Source organism: Ostrinia furnacalis, unplaced genomic scaffold, assembly GCF_004193835.3.
Source record: "Ostrinia furnacalis isolate ACB-3 unplaced genomic scaffold, ASM419383v2 OfSCF4782, whole genome shotgun sequence".
NCBI lineage: Eukaryota > Metazoa > Arthropoda > Insecta > Lepidoptera > Crambidae > Ostrinia > Ostrinia furnacalis.
This window is the reverse complement of record NW_021135021.1, coordinates 177,448-197,004: the sequence shown is the minus strand read 5'-3', so window position 1 is coordinate 197,004 and position 19,557 is coordinate 177,448. Positions and strand designations below refer to the sequence as shown.

General features: G+C 37.0%; 2 protein-coding genes across 3 annotated transcripts in view; one reads left to right on the top strand and one right to left on the bottom strand.

Annotated features, from left to right (window-relative positions):
* Nucleotides 1-1,291: 1,291 nt before the first annotated feature.
* RpL6 (ribosomal protein L6) lies at nt 1,292-6,034 on the bottom strand. 2 transcript variants are annotated; one of them, XM_028314555.1, is made up of 6 exons: nt 5,942-6,034; nt 5,410-5,563; nt 4,434-4,585; nt 3,522-3,693; nt 2,357-2,542; nt 1,292-1,483 (listed from the first exon to the last, which is right to left on the bottom strand). In XM_028314555.1, exons 2-6 carry the CDS (start codon nt 5,554-5,556, stop codon nt 1,322-1,324), a joined length of 819 nt encoding a protein of 272 aa, XP_028170356.1. In that variant the 5' UTR covers nt 5,557-5,563; nt 5,942-6,034; the 3' UTR covers nt 1,292-1,321. The 2 variants fall into 2 exon arrangements, with proteins under 2 accessions (XP_028170356.1, XP_028170357.1); XM_028314556.1 differs by having other exon boundaries at nt 5,867-5,959.
* Nucleotides 6,035-6,290: 256 nt separating this feature from the next.
* The window catches only part of LOC114360000 (two pore calcium channel protein 1), a 34,227-nt gene continuing 20,960 nt past the window's right edge, over nt 6,291-19,557 (top strand). The window contains exon 1 of the mRNA XM_028314549.1: nt 6,291-6,405. Within this exon, the coding sequence (XP_028170350.1) occupies nt 6,303-6,405 (103 nt within the window). The 5' untranslated portion in view covers nt 6,291-6,302. The remainder of the gene's footprint in view (nt 6,406-19,557) is intronic.

Below are 19,557 nucleotides of genomic sequence, written 5' to 3'. Positions count from 1 at the left end.
TTTTTGTAAATTAAATGTAGTGTGTAATGTTCATGATTGTTTTATTTATAGCCTGACCAGGAACATAAAAACCCTGGCATAGAGGCGCTTCAATTGCATTTGATAGTGCAACACTGAGTACAGTCCTACATGTGTTAAATTAATAGGCTAAATTTATGTATCAGGATTCAGGATTACGGGCTAATTTGATATTTTCATAAATTAACGAAAAATATTATTAAAGGTAACCTGGTTTAAATAAATTAAATGAAACCATCAATCGAGCTAGTAGGATTTATTTTATTATTCATCAATAATCAAATTCAGAACTTGAATATTCAACTGCAATGTCTGCTCATGAACGCTTCAAACTCGATACTTCTTTCCCAATTCCATAAAATTCAAAACTTAGAAAGTGACAAAAAACATTAAAATAAGTAGTTGAAACAGACTACAGCTAATTTTCATAGTGGACTGTACTATACGATAAACATGTCAGTCAATTTGACAACCTTTGTCGGAAACATTATTCAATGAAAATATTGTCCGAACCCTTAGTATTTCTCTTCGACAAATACATTAACACTTCGTGAACCACTTTTCTTTCACGACTATAAAAATATTTTAGCAATTTAATTCACAAAATCAATTGCAAACATTTAAAATAAAGTTTGTTTACACTTTGACAACAATAGACTGACATGCAAGGTGACATGTCAATGACGTTTTCAGTTACTGTTGCCATTAAAAGAAATTAGTACCATTAGTTTTCCGCAACATGGCGAGGGTTTTTATGTTCCTGGTCAGGCTTTATAACCATGGAAAAACTGTTGCTGCTAATTAGCGCCACCTCGCGGGAACAATAATTGCGCTCACCAATCAGCGCCACTAGCGAGTAAGTGATCTTATTCTACGGTGGCGCCATCTGGTGCTCCATTTGGGCGCTCATCAGATGGCGCCACTGTCTTATTACTAGCGAGTGACAGGAACTTTCTCTACAGAGGCGCCAACTGGCGAAGCATTCGATAGTCCTCATCATAAAGTTATGCAGTCTGGATTATCTATCAGGCGCCAACTGTTCGCATGTTCGTTCGTTCGTTTCAGCCAAATGACGTCCACTGCTGGACAAAGGCCTCCAAAGTTTTCCACAATGCACGGTCCTGCGCTGCCCGCATCCAGGCTCTTCCCGCGACCTTTACGAGATCGTCGATCCACCTAGTAGGGGTAGTAGTAGGGGTGCGAAGAACGCATTGTATGTCCTCACAATGTAAAGCCAAATTTGGATTATCTAAAGACAAATAAAAGGCGCTTGGTAGTTTATAGGTTATTTATTGTTCTTAGCCTAGAAGCGCAGTCTGTGCGGGTACTGGCTGGAGCGCAGCCCGAAGGCGGCGCGTAGGTAGCCACGCAACACCTTCTTGTCGGCGCGCGCGCCCACCGCCTTGATCACCGCCTCGTCCACCAGCTTCTGGTCGGTCTTGCGCTGCTCTGATGGAACGTATTTCTGGAATGGATGATAGTTGATTAGTTTAGTTACAGAAAAAGGAGATCTTTTTTGACTGTCGTGAGCTTTTTTTTAGGACTCAGTTGAGATGTGGGACATCAGTGTATTGTTCTCGCAGGCGTTTTGACGTAACAAAAACATCGCAAAACTCGGTATTTTCGAAAAAATAGCAATACCTTTGCTTCTGTCTGCAACGAGTGTACACACCAATATGACATTATCGTTGGGACAGCATTGATAATAATCTTCAAAATTGATGCTGGGGCCTAACTAAACATCTATTCCTACCACTGGCTGATTATGCAGTTGTAACATAGCAGAGCCATGTAGATCAGTACTAATACGACTCCTTTAGATGCTGAAGAAAAGGTTCTCAAGAATAGTCATTCTGGCTCCAGGAACAGCATTTTTTTTTGCTGTAAGCCTTATTACTCCGCGTGTTAGTGGTTCTCCAAGTAATTTATTTCTTTAGTAGCACATCTTATTACACATTATTAGTAGGACCACTGCAAATTTTATCTAGGGTTCTATCAGGGAGGATTAAGCAGTAGGACCGCGGACAATGACAATGACATTTTACGAACTCTACTAATATTATAAATGCGAAAGTTTAGATATCTATTTTGATGGACGTTTGTTACTCATTCATGCAAAAACTACTGAACGGATTTTGATGAAACTATGTATTATTCTTTATAACCCAGAATAACATAATTATAGGCTATAATTTATAACGATCTGTGACAAACTAATTTTCACGCGGGTGAAGCTGCGGTCAAAAGTTAGTAGGTCACACAAATACTAGACTAGTTGTAATGTGACATGCAACAAACAATTCGAATTTGAACAAGCATATCAAAATAGGTAACACACCTCTTTCTTGGTGGCGAAGATGTCTTCTCCCTGCTTCCGCTTGACGCTGCGCTTGGTGCTCCGCTTGTTCTTCTTGAAGTAGGCGTCGTCGAGGTGCGCCGGCAGCCGGAAGGCGCCGAGGTCCAGCTTGGTGGACGTGCCGATGACGTAGCGCTGGGGAATGCGCCTGAGCGGGCACGAGTTGAACTAAGGAGGAGATAAAAGAGTAAAAGACCGTTTAATAACATTGAAATTAATGATTTGGCATATCGATCACTGTTAGCCACATTTGTGAGAAAGCTTAGGCGATTAACACACGCGGGACGACAGATTTAATCATTGTATACAAGTACCTTTGTTTTTATAGAAAACACACAACACACTGACAACGCGTCTGCGCGCGGGATTCTTTGTAGCCACGCGGACCGCGGCGGAGTGTGATAATCGTCTTAACGTACGGAGGAGCAGGCCCAGATCTGAGTCTCGTCCGGAGCAGCATTGTACTGCGTATTAGGTCCCTACGATATGTAACCCCGTGCTACGCAACGGAGCGCGATGCAGTGTGATAATTGTCTCGTGTCTCGTTAACGATATTTGAAACCTTTCAACCTCTTCCCGTCGCGAAAGAGCTCATTATAATATGCTCCCGTCACCCCCCAGTCTTGGCTTTACAAGCCACTGTATAGATACAATCACCATGATTAACTAAAATAAATAAAAATTCATTTATTTCCAAAAAATAACTGGTGGTGGTAGTGAAGGTTTTTTCTCGAATCTCACAGTTGTCTCCCCACTTATAGCAAATGACGAAGCATAGGTGTTTTAATGACTTAGTTCAAATAACCTACCTTGTTTTTGCAGAGTAGTCAGTCATAAATATTTATGGCATGGTACATGATGTAGGTATGTAACGTGTTCTTCTCTACGCGACGTTTAGGAGAGAGGGTTAGTTTCTCACACACCACGAAGAGTCCCATGACGAGCAGATACCCGTATGTCCAGTTTAGCAGCAGTTAGATTTCTAATTTTGTGTATATCTAGACTCTTACCGCGAAGGGCCCGGTAACGAGCAGCAGGCCACTGGGCAGGGCTCCGAGCAGCACGACGCGCTTGCCGGCGTGGCGGCCGGCCAGCAGCACGCAGACTGTCCCAGTAGGTCACTAGGGGCCACAAAGCAGGCACTCACCGCGAAGGGCCCGGTGACGAGCAGCAGGCCACTGGGCAGGGCTCCGAGCAGCACGACGCGCTTGCCGGCGTGGCGGCCGGCCAGCAGCACGCAGACTGTCCCGGGAGTCAGGTTGGGCCGGATGTGGCGCGCGTGCTTGCGGAAAGTCTTGTGGTGCGGCCTGGTGCGGATCCTGGAGATTTGAAGGGTTAAGTTATTGAGTCAGTAGTAGGAAGATCACGCACAATGGCCCGATCAAGACTAAGTGCAACTCGATTGCTCTGAAACTAACTAAAAGTCACTAGATTGTTGATGTTGAGTTATCATTCTCCAGCCTGGTGCGGATTCTGAAGAAGCAGAGTTGACGAGTTATTAATCTAGCTTTGCCTTAATACTTGATTCCCTAAGCAATCCACACCTTGTGTATTTTCCAGAATTCATCCCCTAAAATAATCCAGTTTTACATAAGATAGGGCATAGGGCACAGGCAATACTTGCAGGATATACTCATACATGTCTAGTAGAAAATAGATGTAAATGATCAAAGGATCAATATTTTCAGGCACAACTTCTTGAAATAAACCTAATATATTTAGAAGAAAAATAAAATATGCATAAAGGACCATGGCCAATGATATAAATCCAACCAGGATCATTTACATAAAATTGCTGATTGCTGAACATAAATCTTCATAGTTTTAAGTACAGCTTGACCTCTGGTTTTTCATAATCATGAGTTCCCATACCATGTGCTGTGGCTAAATAACTACCATACCATTCATAAAACAGATTGCTTGCCTATAAGAACTAGTACATATTTATTGTTTGAAAACTACCAAAGTTTACATCAATCAGCACTTGACAAATTTAGGATACCACAAGCAGGAAACTTTAATGCTACTGATTTTGTTCATTAACTATTTTGTTACTCACTTGTCCTGTGTGGGGTAGAAAGACCTCCTGCGGCCCAGGAGCACTGTGCGTGTCCCTCCGTTCTTCTCTCCGCCAATCTGCTTCACCGCAACGGTGGGCTTCTTGGGTTTCTCAGCCTTGGGGTTCTTCTTGCCGACGAACTTGTACTTGGCCTGAAATTAAACAATATTGGTGTTTATTGAAAAGTACTTGTACTTGGCCTGAAATTAAACAATATTGGTGTTTATTGAAAAGTATTGGTGATTCATTCATAAGACACATCACTAATAAAAGGTTGTGTATGTTGACTACTTAGTTTAATTAAAAAACCATTTTCACACTTTACAGTCACTTAAAATTAAGCATAGTTTGTAGTAATTGGACATGGTAAAGGTCCTTTCTAAGTCACCAATGCCACAAACAATTTATCAATAAGATTTATTCATCTGATTTGTTCTGAGATAAGATTTCTGGAATAAATTTCAGCCATAGGACATCCTCTGCTGAACATAGGCCTTCCCCAATGATTTCCTTAATGACTGGTTGGGAATATTTTTGACCAATATAAAAGCAAACAAAACTACACTTTCTAGATATAGTTTCAACAGGCATGCATTATACACTTACTTACTTACATAATATTAGAAGTATGCATCTCAGATTTGACCTTAATTTCCATTTACATTCCAAGGAATGAATGGTATAGTAAAAACTTCAGAATGTAAGGATTAATGCAAACTATTCCTAAACTATCACTTCAGTAAATTGAATGAACTTGGAATTAGTTAGTCTCCTTCCTAAAATGTCAACTCTTTAATGAAGTTGTTATCAGTGGCAGTAGTAACCACCACCTCAAAAATTTAGAGGTTGTTTATCCATGAGGTAAAACTTTCAAACAAAACAATGCAGAATCAAACTGAACTTGACCTCAATAGACACTTTATTTAGTGAATTAATCGAAGAAATAGGACGTGTATGGTAATGCATGATGACTTACCTTCTTGTGGAACATCTTCGACTTGGAGAAGCGAACTACTCCATTGCCCAGGTCATAATTCCTAGGCCTGCTCACTTTAGCCTTCTTGACTCCGCCCGCGGGCGCCGCAGCGGGCTTGGCCGCCGCCTTCGGCTGTGGTGGAGCCATAGTTTATCTGCGCAAACCAAACACAACCATCAACACGAATCACTTGCCACCTGACTTCGAGGTTAGGTTAGAATATGACAGATGCTCTTTTGGAGATTTTAGTAGAGGCCCGGTTTTATTATGCACTGGAATGATTTAACACTAGTAACTAGCCAGTGGCACGTGTACTATTTAGTTAGAAACACAGTATTCACAAGAATCACAATCACTGAACCAAACGTCAAACTTTTAAAACTTATATTTTCCGGGTGGTACATCGGAAATATAAAACGAAATATCTTTTGGGGAAAATGGAGCACCGGATCCTTACAATAATTTACACAAATCCTTTTATTTCAAGCGTATTACATTGGATTTATTTTGAATAAAAACAACATCAACTCACACTCTAACCGGGATCAAGAAAAAAGAATTTTTCATAGAGTTGACAAGTTGTCTATGGTTAAATAGTGTTGCCTTGCTGAATCTTGAGCTCAATGCTGAGCTCAATCCGTAGTTCCGTACATGTCACATCAATAATAAATCATTGATTGGTCATGGAAAAACTGCAGCAACTTTCATTATTTTGAGAATGAGATACAAAATATACGAAAAATTATTGTTTTTAGATTTTTTAAAAATATTTTATTGATAATATAGTTTTGTCTATGGTACTTGAAATTTCGTAATTGAGAACGAGATCAAAACCGTATGTCATCTGCCAGTAAACTGTCAATGTCAGTGCCAAAAAAAATCAGTGCTGAAAAATGGCTTCTCTGAGGAGCCCGTCTTCGCCGTCCGACGGTTATAAAAGGTTTAGTGACGAATTTACATCTACCAGCGTCAACAATTACGGCTCAAACGTGACAAGTAAACGAGAAGCTATGATTATTCTATGCACTGTAGCAGCCAAGTATATGTACGCTTTTGTTGTATTAACAATACATTTCGTAATTCATTTAACATTTTGTTTTAATTTATCACCTGTCTTACATTAACTCATGATCAATGCTCTTATAAATCGATATAGATGTCTTCTAATGCCTTAATTGTGCAAATGACGCATAGCGTGAGTCATAGGTAGGGATTTGCTAACCTACCCATAATAATAAACAAAACAGTTATGCTGAACGACCCCGATTTTCTCCGCGGCTCAACACCGTAATGTTAAAGGCTTTTGTAGTGAACTCTTACCTTTGCATGAGCTAGATCGGCATGCTTACGATAGTTGCACACTAATAGTAATTTAAGGCATTATTAATTGCTGTAAATGAAGCTTCAATTTGACTATTCCAAACTGTACTTTATACCAGTGTTGAAACAATTGCCGTGACCATTATTGCGATTTAAATGTAGTGCAATTGTTTAGAAACCGCTTTTGATGTTATTTTTCCTCTTTTCCAGTGTATGAGTACCTAATTTATTTTCTTTCAATATCAGTGATTACAATGGGTGTAGAATGTTCCATGTTCATGACTTAATTACTTAGCTTTCCTGTGTTTTATGGTAGTAAATATATGTCATAGGACACCAAGAGCTTTAATAAAAAGGATTTTAATTTTTTGCTTTCAAAAAAATGAAGAGCCTTTAAAATAATAAATAAAATAGCTTCTCTGTGACCAAGTCATAACAACTTTTAACTTCAAGAATCTTTAATAATCTTTATTTACATACCTACCTACTTACAGAAATTAAAATTATTAGAAATCCATCTTAGCATATACACCTGCAAGTTAAGTAGGTACCTACTCAACAATAAAAAGATGAGTAATTTCACACATTTTTCTTTAGGCTTTTCAAGTAGGTATCCATGCAGTAATGTCATACAGAAGATAATGATGTCATAGCTCTAAATTAAACTTATTTGCTAATTGAGGGTTCCTCCCTTATAATATTTTTTTGACTACACTAAAATATTGGATCAGTAGGTAATACTTATCTTAGACAATGTTATAAGGAAAAAGATATGCTCAGACTAAATAAAATCGCAAGAACTGTACTAATTTACATATCCTTCTGTAAATCTTGTATGTTAATTAGATGCAGTCCTTACACAAAGAAAATTCAAATAGGTAAAGTTAGTCACTATCTTTCTTCATAAACACGCCTGAGAGAGCATGTCTGTACCTACAGTATCTATTTACTTCCTTATCATTTATCAATAAGCATGACAGGTCTTATCAGGCAGGGTTTGTCAACAATTTTATTGTGTTTATTAANTTTATTAGATGAATCTAAACTTTATTAGAAAAAATTAAAGTTCCTAATAATACTTATTTTAATATTTTTTTAAAGTAGGTCAGTTGCAGACGTTGCAGTAGCATTCATTTAAATAATGATGTCCCTCGATTTTTTTTATGTTATGTTATCAAACACGGAATTTGTAAACCACAAATAGAAAGCTGAAGCGACGCATCAATGCCTTATTTTGTAAGCGGAAATACCTATATTATTTACGAAATCATGACAAAAGTAAATTGTGAAAGGTCAAAATGACCTTGTTATAGATGTCGCAGTGGTGGGCGGATGAATCGCCTTATACGCAACGTTTCAGGTTCGGTTCATGGTCAGTCAGCTACTAAGACAATTTAGGAAAGTAATTTTATGGGATCCTGATTCCAAAACAATCTGTTGTCTGGGCTGGTCATAAAGATGTTCGAAACGCAACGAAAGCAACCGCTAAATTGGCGGATTTATGCTATTTGGCATTGTCTACCAATGCACAGTTGTTCATTTCGCAACATCAAGACCATGACGATCATTGTGCATAATTAATTACACTGTTCTTAAATGTTGCGGACATCTGAATGGTCCCAATCTATTATCATCTCCATTGATTCATGAAATCTAAAGTTAGTCATGTTTGAGTGAAGTAAAGAATATGTTTGTATTTTCTGTTACTTTCAAATAACCTTTGGGAGTGATTAAAATTGTGTAAAATGTCAAAAATCGTGTATATGTCGGACAAGGTGTTTTACTCGCTAAAAGAACAATGGTACAAGGTGAAATCATGTGAGTTGAATCAGATCATAACTTCCGGCAGGATTTGTGAATGATAGGCGTGGTAATTGGTATAACTCTACCTAACTAGAGCTCATAGTAATGGATAGTAGTTACTACCAGTTCTGGGAGGTAGGAAATCGGTTGGTACCACTTTAAATATCAGTCCAGTCTGTCCAGTACAAGGTCTCAGCTTAAGGATCAGATATAAGAGGGATAGAACGTGGGACCTCGTTTATCGCGAAACGTTAACCACCACGCCTACCTCGTATGGCTCATGCATGCGACTCATCATTCACCATTTTGAGAACCGCTTAACTTTGAAACCTCAAGGTCAAGACAGAAAGTTGATATAATACAAATAAAAGTATCTAATAAGTAAGTAGCAAAAATCTGTACGAAGCTAGGATTGTGTAATTTTATTGGCAACAATAAAATTACGACATTACGAGTACCTACTTATTCATGCGTGGACCGTAAAATATTGAGCATAAAGTTGAAAATTGGTTTTGGGCTTAACGAATAGGTACACGGCATGTTGCGCTGTCTAAAAAATCTATCGACGTACAAAAAATCTTTATGGGTATGAATATAAAGTTTGAAATTGAACCGAAAGTTCAGTGATGATTATGTGCAATGAATTGCACGGCGTACAAGGTCAGGCTGGTCTGGTTAGATTATCTTAATTAGTGCAGTCCTTACGATTAACCGTAGATGTACTACAAACATTATCTCTAGATATGAATGAATAGCTATAAACGAACCGTGAATCATAATAAATTAATTATTCTATCATAATAAGGTAAGGTAAGGTATAGTAAGTAGTTAGGTAAGTACTAATTCGTAACTTTTTCGGCAGGTATGATTTTAAAAATAATCAGAAGTAAATTGTTGAGATTGAAATCAACGGCTTACGGAAACAGAATACTTAATGCGTAGTATGAATTATATTAATTGGACATTTTAATTACATTGAAGTTCGTTTATAGAACGTTCTTCTAACATTTAAGGCGATAGGTGAGGCAAAACTGCAAAATAGACCTCTCTTTGAATCCCTACTCCTCCTAAATGGATGATCCAAACAAGAAAAAAAAATATGTGTGAGATGTATAATATCTTAAACTAAAAAATTGTTGTTCGTTTTNTTCCGATATTTCACCATACTCCATGTACGTTACGGAAACTAACTGACCATATTTTTAATTTTTGTAGGACCTGCAATCTATCTAAAGTTAGAGAAAATATTTGTTTTAACAATGAACAAGAGTTTACCCATCTAGCTGATAGAGTTTACTCTATTTGCATACAAAATTGCAAACAGGTAAATATTAATATCAGTTATGGACCCGTTCAACCCTTTACGATCTAATGAAGGACTGTACAAAGTAGTAAGTAGGTACATTTTAGAACTTTTTGTAATCGTAAGATGCGCGATGGACTGACACGAAGCTGTAAATGAATTAAATGAACAAAAAAGATTTTCTAATCATCTTACTATGACTTCGCAAGATACCTACGTTTAGATCTTAGATCGTACAACTAAATCAATTTACGAAGCAAACTTGTCTGAACCATTTATACGGGTTGCCTGACCTACTTACTTACTTATTCAACGTTACATGTCTCGATAATCAATCTCTATTTTCGAATTGCCTTTTAGATCGTTCTGACGTAAGGTTGTAATTTGGTGACGTCATGAAGGCACGGGTTGTGAGCCAGGGATGATATGGACGTAACCGAAACCGATTCAAAAGTTTCGGATAAAGCGGAATCTAAAACTTCATACTTGTCTGGCATCCCCTGGCACTATCTGATATCCCCGCGTGTTTTACCTTTATCATGGGTACCATCATAGTTCATAAAGTGGCTATGTGGCAAATTATTGTCCGAAACTTTCCGATAATCCGCAATGAATCCGTAACCGAAACCGGTATATTATCCTATCTAATATCCGTAACCGTATCCATAACCGAAACTATCCATAACATCTCTGGTGTGAATTGTCTTGCCATTTCACTGAGGGGTGGTAGTGATGTAACACGACTAGGGGTAACTATTACCTAATCTGTGGGCACGTAACAGTGTAAACTGTTTAGTAAGTGTATGGCATCTCGTAAACCTTTTATAAAGGGGTGACATTGTTGCTCTAAGTGGAAATCGTCTTAGTAAAGTGCTAGGACTAGGTACTTACATTTTCTTAATTATTTGACATTAATATTATTGAATCCTGTAATTTTTGCACGTCTGCGAGCAGACTAAACACATGATCCTATTTAATATTGTCACCCTGTATTACTGTGTTTTTGGCAAATAAACGTTTTGAATTTGAATTTGAATTTACAGTAGGCCTAAGATGCACGCCGCGATAAGCGGTTATCACGCCATTTTATCGATTTTTCCCATACATTTTGGCGTCGATAAAGTTATCACGTCGCGCATCTTAGGCCTGCTGGGCTTATTACCTTATCATTTCGTCGTACAACAAGTTACAGTACTGTTAAAGATCAGAAGATTGAATAAAGTTAGTAAGTTAGTCTGAGGGAAAGTAATTTTGTTAATGAACTTGTAACTAAATTAATCAAAAGAAATTAGGAGGATAGTTTAATCTTCTTAGCCCTAGCCTGAAACGCTAGAAATAATTGTCCTATTTTCCTTGTTATTGTAGGAGAAGTACAATGATTCAATTACGCCCGTATTAACAAACATTACTAAGAGGTCTCACAGTGCGCGTGGACGAACAGGGTGACACATGAACCAATCACAGAGCTCTATATTCAACGCTGTGCGTTCGATTTGCTGCTTCACATAAGCAAGCATCTAAATACATTTAGATACATTACTTAGTTTAGTCACAGAATAACACGGACGCTCAGTTATGGATCGGAAAAGTCAGTTCTCAAGGCATTTGACCTGAAAACTATCATTCATAACATAGATACAAAAGTACCCATGTTACTTTGATGCTAAAATCATCATCCCCTTCTAATCCAGCTACCAAGCCAGAGTCAAAATTTTTGTCTGTTTGTAAAAGTCGGCCAAATACTTACTAGATTAGTGTACAAATCCCTTTTGACCTACTTTTCGCTGTAAATGGGTTATCTGAGACACATTACATCACACATTTATGGCCGCGACTGCCCCATGGCGTAGTGACGGTGGGTCGCCTTGAAAGCCGCGGGTTCGATTCTTTGTTGAGTCAGTTTGGTCTACAGCTGAGAGTAATAGCAATGCTGCGTTAGGCGAGTTCCATGTAACAACATTTACGTAGTTTATTAACCTACTAGCTGACCCGGCGAACTTTGTTCCGCCTTAATGGAAATAAANTACTTCTTTCCCAATTCCATAAAATTCAACACTTAGAAAGTGAAAAAAAATTTAAAATGTGTTTTTAAATGGTAGTTGAAACAAACCACAGCTAATTTTCATAGTGGACTGTACTATACGATAAACATGTCAGTCAATTTGACAACCTTTGTCGGAAACATTATTCAATGAAAATATTGTCCGAACCCTTAGTGTTTCTCTTCGACAAATACTTGAACACATTGTGAACCACTTTTCTTTCACGACTATAAAAAAGATTTTAGCAATTTAATTCACAAAATCAATTGCGCACATTAAAATAAAGTTTGTTTACACTTTGACAGCAATAGACTGACATGCAAGGTGACATGTCAATGAAGTTTTCAGTTACTGTTGCCATTAAAAGAAATTAGTACCATTAGTTTTCCGCAACATGGCGAGGGTTTTTATGTTCCTGGTCGGGCTATAGTGGCGTTATCTCGACTCACAGTATTCGTATTCGTACTTGACATGTAACTCATATAAAAATGTCGCTCAATCCGTGTTTATCTATTTTAGTTGAAATGGAACGCAAAAATCTAAAATCTTATTTTTCTCTCGATTTCACCAAAAAATAATAACGGTGATCAAAAATATTTTATTCAACGTTGACCGATATTTGACCAATATTTTGAATACCTGCACTNTACGATTTTTAAAACCCTGGAGTTTGCAATTAAATAGATTTTAATATGACTGGAACAGTGGAAATATTCCATTCCCGATACTTTTAGTGCAGCCCTCGTAGAAGAGAGACGAAACATGGATCTGCAGTCGTCTGAAGATGCTACTCAGTATCGGCGTCTTAACAGATAGATCTCTAAGTCTTTTGACTCGCGACCTACGAATATACCTACTCGTAATACAGACGATTGAGCATAACAAGGGCTCTAAGGTGTTCGTAAGAGATCAGTCTGTCTGTTGGCCAAAGCCAACTGACCAAGCTGAAGACCGAGAATAGCGTCGGGGCCTGAGATATTGAAAGAGGTTGAGAAGTTCTACGGACAATTATACACGACTGTGTTCACACCTGTTACAAATCTAGCCGAAGACCCAAGAGCTAGAATGACCCGACACAATACCTAAGATATCCCGAACGCCAGTCTACACGAGCTTGGAATAGCTCTGGAACAGCTGATAAACAACAAGGCCCCGGGTGATGATAGAATTACGGCTCAGCTTTTGAACGGCAAAGCAGGTGTAATGTCGATGCCAAAGGCTCTTTGGAAGCTGTTATATTCCGTCATCCTCGAGGGAATAACTCCTACGGCACGGCACAGAAGTGTGGTGATACTCTTCTTTAAAAAACGGTGATAAAAAAGGTTTGAAGGGTTATAGTAATAAGGATAATAAGGAAGGGTAATAAGGCTTCAACAAGGGTTGAAGAATTATAGACCCATCTAACTTCTGAACCATGTCTACAAGCTGTTTTCGAGTAATTATGAAACGTCTAGCTCGCCGACTCGACGCCTTCCAGCCTCCTGATCAAGTTGGTTTCCAGCCTGGCTGACAGGCTTTAGTGTCTTAGATCACATACATACGCTGCGGCAGATTATACAGAAGACCGAGGAGTATAATCAGCTACTTTGCCTGGCGTTTGTGGATTATGAGAAAGCCTTCGATTGGATTGAAACCTGGGCAGTTTTTTACGCCGTTTATGTCCTGCTTCTTGTAATTGTGCACATAAAAATTCATCACCTGAACTCGGAATACTTCAAGAATCAATTCCTTCTCCATCAATAGTGGATTTCACTTGTATAGCTTCCTAAAAGAATTAAAATACAGTTTGAAACACCGCCTAAGTATGAAAAAAAAAAATTGTAAACACCGCTTAAGTAAATGAAGATATTTTCTATTATGATTTCCTTATATATTAATACGCGTAAATCATTAAAAAATACATTATTATATAGCTTACCTCTTAATCTTCTATTAAAACTTCTTTCATAGACCTTTTCGCGATAAAACTCACTTAAAAATATAAAAATTACGGAGCGCGAAGGAACTTTACGAGAAATGTATGGCAGACTAACGACTTGAGCGGTGTTGCGAGGCAAACCGACTTGCGCGGTGTCACTAAAATTCAAATTACAGCTTCTTATTGGCTGAAATCTATAACATGTGACCAATGGTTAGACGCGCGATGAGCAGATCTATCCAATGGCATTAAAATGTCAAAACCGCCAAAAATCGACTTAAGCGGTGTTGTTAGCTAAGGGACGATATACACCTGCAAGTTAAGTAGGTACCTACTCAACAATAAAAAGATGAGTAATTTAACACATTTGTCTTTAGGCTTTTCAAGTAGGTATCCATGCAGTAATACAGAAGATAATGATGTCATAGCTCTAAATTAAACTTATTTGCTAATGAGGATCAGTACTGTTGTAGAAAATTCAATAAAACTAGTATCTACGTTAATCTTTAAGACATAAGAAAGATATATCTTTTTGAATTATCCAAATCGGACCATTACTTACGAAGATATTAAGTAATAAACATAGGCCGTTTTTGCCGCTAAAAGTCAACGTACGCAGGACCGCGTGACGTCATTATATCCGAATCGAGCGCAGCCGGCGTACTATTGGGATGGAAAATATTTTTTTCCAGCTAAACTATCCGTTTTAGAAAAAAACTTTTAATAACATTTATTCATCAGATTNTTTCTATTGTGTTTTAAGGAATATTTTAATTGCAATTAACTTTGTAATCAAAGGTCATTAGCAAATTCTGTTACTTAGCTAGCTTAGCTTGGAGAGTAGGTACAGGCCTTCGCATTTTTAAGGATTTCTACCTAGTTCGTATTTGTTTATAAAATGGCAGCATGAATTATTTTCTGTTACTGTAGAATATGTGATCATCGCTCCAGAAAATCTAAAGCAGAGCTACCTACCTATAATATTATGGACTAGCGGCCGCCCGCCACTTCGTACGCGTGGATCCCGTTTTACCCCCTTCATCTATCTTACTACGCGGTTTAGATTTTTTCATACAAATGTTTTTCCCCGCTAACTCCTGTTCCCGTGGAAATTTTGCAATTTCCTGTTGTAACTAAGCTTTAAGTTTACTAAGGTACCTGCATGGCAAATTTCAAGCGTCTAACTTAAGCGGTTTAGATTTTTCATACAAAAGGATTTTCCCGCTAATTCCCGTTTCCGTGGGAATTCCTAAGTATACTATAACCTGCCCAGGAGTATGAAGAATAATTGTACCAAGTTTCGTTAAAATCCGTCGAGTAGTTTTTGTTTCTATAAGGAACATGGGTATTTCGCCAAAAATGGTCAATTTTTCCTAAGGATGATGGGCACAAATGTATGGAANCTTGTGTTGGAAAATAACTGAAAAAGAAGTGAAAAAAGTAATGTATTTTTCTAATTCAATCCATTCTTACTCCTATAAAATGTATGAAACTTGTGTCTGCTTTCTTCTTCAACTAATAGATAATTTTATTGGCTATCTCATGATATAAAATATTTGCCTATTAATGTTAAGCTACCCACGCTTTCATTTGTTTTTTAAAGAAGAGGTGTAAACTAAAAATTAAAAACTTAAATCGATGTAATTTTTCGAGAAATGGGTCAGGCCCCAAATTTGAAGTATTTTTATCGATAAAATTGTCCCTAGATTTTGCCCTTAAAGTTTGATCACTACAAGCCCGGACACACTGTATATGTATAATAGATTAACTTTAGTCCGTGGCTTCGCCCGCTTCCCGTTTTTCGCGTGAATATTATATTTTATTTGTGATAGATATGACATAGATACTTTTTTTTTGTGGTACAAAAATAAGAAAAGAAAAAAATACACAATAATTGGAACAATTTAGGCTGTCTTAATCGCTATGAAGCAATTTCTTCCAGACAAATTAGGACAGGCTAGATAGTAGTAGGTAAATAAAAAATGCTTTATGTTCAATGTTGCCTTATCATTAATCAATATTGTGTCACAGTTAAATTAGCATCCACGGGGATGGTAGCGAATGCAATCCAAATGTTTACGTAGTGATAAGGTAGGCAGAACTTACGCGGCACATCAAGCTCCAATGCACATGTCTTATGTTGTTGTAATAGAGGCGACTTTGCCACAAAAAAGTATTCATCTCACATACCCCACTGTTTTGATTATGATAAGGATTAGTACGGTCAGGAAAAACCTCGTTAAAATAAAATAAATAATTGTCTCTACATTCAAGAAGGCCGTATTTTATTTCTATTGTGTTTTAAGGAATATTTTAATTGCAATTAACTTTGTAATCAAAGGTCATTAGCAAATTCTGTTACTTAGCTAGCTTAGCTTGGAGAGTACGGGCCATCGCATTTTTTTAAAAGATTTCTACTTAGTTCGTATTTATTTATAAAATGGCAGCATGAATTATTTTCTGTTAGTGTAGAATATGTGATCATCGCTCCAGAATATAAACTAAAGCAGAGCTACCTATAATAAAATAATAAGGATATTTTCTTATGGCAGTCTTTGTTTTGCTATCTCTACCTTTTCTTAATTATCTTGTCCCATATTTCGTGTAAATTGTCGCGGTATCTCGCGTTTTTTTACTATCAGTGTCATACAAGCCAAGATGAGTGCTACTCGAGAATTTCTTGATGCTGCATTGCATAGAGTGAAGAGGGTCTTTCCAGAGAGAGTTTATTCGACAGTAACTAAATTTTTGGGTATGTTTCTTTAAAACGTTGTTTCTTTACCTAAAAACCTACCCACGTGATGTGAAAACTATTGACACACTGAATCTAGAATTAACCGATTGAGTCCCAGGATGGCATTAATTATGTCATAACAATTGATTATCTAAGTATTGTGTCTAGATTCGCGGAGCTTTAAGGATTAAGCTGAGTTTTGGCGAATACGTCATACTCATTCGATTACCTCTATTTTATTACCTTTCCCCGTCCATTCTGACGCACACTAGCAATGCACGTTGATGACTTGTATTTCAAACTCAGTCTCTTCAAGGAAATTACTTACTGATGGATCAGAACTTATAACTAACTATACATTACCTACTTAGTTCATTCATATTTTTTCATTAAGGATTAGTTAAGTAGTTTCGTTTGTATTTAGTTATCTCGCACATGTAAGTTATTATATTTTTTCTTTGGCACGCATCTGCGCAGGCTTACTAAAGAAGCCCATGTCATGCTGTCTGTTTTGACTGTTACTTACTTATCTACTGTGCTATTAGTTTAGTCGATGGGTTTTCTATTCAATAACTACCTCAGCTATTAGTCTATGTATATTAATCACATAAACATACACATGCTTTGTCCTACCAGATAATGTAAAAAAAAAACTAATCTGCAAAACGTGTGCAGCGTAGGTACACTAACTTGAGTTCTCCAAAATTAATTAGTTAAATAAAGTACCTACTTACTTATACTCGTAATTCTTGTAAATAATTTACGTCCTTCACAATAAGGGGCCATCCATAAAGTACGTCACACGAATTTCATGATTTTTTGACCCCTCCCCCGTCCTTGTCACAGGTGGTCACATTTCTGAGACCCCCCCTCCCTAGTGTGACGTCACATGTTTTGCAATTTCACATCGAAAAAATATTAAATTAACAAAAAAATAGCAACAAATAGAAACAATAAAATCACGCGCGAGGTACGGTGCATTTGGCGGCATTATAGGCCAGTAGAATTAAGATTTCAAATCTCAAATAATTCCTACAAAAGATTTTATTGATTTAATGGCTTCATTGGTTGCCCATTAAAACTCTCCTAGGTTTTCGACTTCGACGGAGTTGTGCTTAAGTGGTGGGGGTATTTTTTAGTTTAATTTATATTTCAAATTACGCGCTTAGTAAGTACCTCTAGAAATGTGATGTCACGAAACTTAGGACCCCTCCCACCCCTTGTCACACCATGTCACACTTTGTCGACCCCCTCCCCCCCTCTTTACGTGTGACGTACTTTATGGATGACCCCTAAACTCACTGATCCATCGAGGCGTTAATACATAATGTATAATTTCCTTCAAGCTTAATTTATGTATTCCGCGATTTGTTACGAGCTCGTACGATGCGGGCAATTAACCGAATTAGACATGTGAAGAAATGCTAGATGAAGAATCAGATGAGCAAAGATATGCCCTTTTATTTAAAAATAAGATGATATTCGTATTTATTATTTTCAAAAGTTTAAAACCACCCATCAGCACCTATACGGAAGGCTTTAGAGAGAAATTTTCATCTGGATATTGATGTACTCACGCGGAAACTAATTTAATTAAATCTATTTTTAAAGTAATTTCAGACTGTTGTATTTAAAATTAGGTCGAGCTCTTTTTAATTTGATTCAAACGGGCAATTTGTGTTGTACCACAGAATAATAATAAGTACTACGGTTGTACACACATGACTGTGTTTATCAACCAAACAAATGAGCGATGACTTTGTGGAGAGTGTCAACATGTAATTGAAACAGTTGACTGAGACGGAGTGGTCAATTTAATTACCTAAATATGATCATAGACTAATAGAATTGAATATTTAATTTTCGATGTTGGTCCCACGTCCCACCTATTACAAAATTGCAATTTGAGCACCGACAGAATCACCTTTTTCGGGTCTAGGGGTTTTCTTTACATGCTGTGTTTGGATATTTTCCGCTTGGTCTCTGACTTTTTGGCCACTTTAGGCCTTCGGTGCCTTCGGCAACACCATGCTAATAATAATATCATAACGTCATAACCACGTGTTCTCACTTAATCCGGTCAATCCTCTAGTATTATCAACTCATTAACCGTAACAGTTAACAGTTGTTACCTGTTTAGTTTAGCAGAACCACTCGGAATGCGCACATGTTCTGCTTATTGTGAAATAAAATCTGTAATCTTAATTTGCGAACAAAGAAAAAAATAAGTGCTTCTGCCTAAAATTAGGATAGTGTTTATTGTTCAATTTAACTGTCAAACAGTGTTAAAAAATCTTGAAAATCGGACTTAATTAAGGTTTATAAACTCGATCACAGCTAATTGTGATTTTTTTCTGTGTTTCTGACTTTGTAATTAGTTACTTATTTCAATTGGTGAACACACGTCATTAAAATTAAAATAACTGTGTCGTCTATTTTGTGTAGTGTTCCAATGATAAATAAAAATAGTTTTCTTTTTCGTCTAATTTTAGATTTTACTTTACCGAACTGAAAAGTGGCTTTGTGCTATAGATAGTTTAGTAGCTCTGCGTGCGTGTAGAAAAGTGCTGTCGTTTTGCTCTAAGATACTGAATAACGTATTCTCTACTGATATTTTAAATTCATATCGCATATTTTTGAAAGTCTAATCAAGCAGGTTGATTTTAGTTTGTTTAATAACGTAATTGAAGTAGGTAATAAATATTTGAGAAAATCCAATAAGTAGAGTGTTAGAGTGCTAAGTGTAAAGTGTTCTTTTTTTTTATTATAATGGGGGACAAGGACGTCATTGTTATGGAAAAGCCCCCAGGTATGTATTGTTGGTTTCTCTAGAATAGCATTAGATTAACATTGTTATTGTAATAAACCTAGATATGAGATTGTTATTGAAATTAATTTTATGCGTTGGTGAAGGCTGAAATACATTAACCACACAGTTAAAGTACCCGCATAATACTGAATTCAATGGAATGATTTATTATATTATTAGATATTAAAATATGTATGTAATGTATGATAGCTTGTTTCT

Excerpts from the sequence above, each read along its gene's own strand:
- RpL6 (XM_028314555.1), bottom strand. The coding sequence starts at position 5,556 with ATGGCTCCACCACAGCCGAAGGCGGCGGCCAAGCCCGCTGCGGCGCCC. Across the intron at positions 4,586-5,409 it reads CGAAGATGTTCCACAAGAAG|GCCAAGTACAAGTTCGTCGG; the intron begins GTAAGTCATCAT and ends GTTTAATTTCAG. Across the intron at positions 1,484-2,356 it reads TCTTCGCCACCAAGAAAGAG|AAATACGTTCCATCAGAGCA; the intron begins GTGTGTTACCTA and ends CATCCATTCCAG.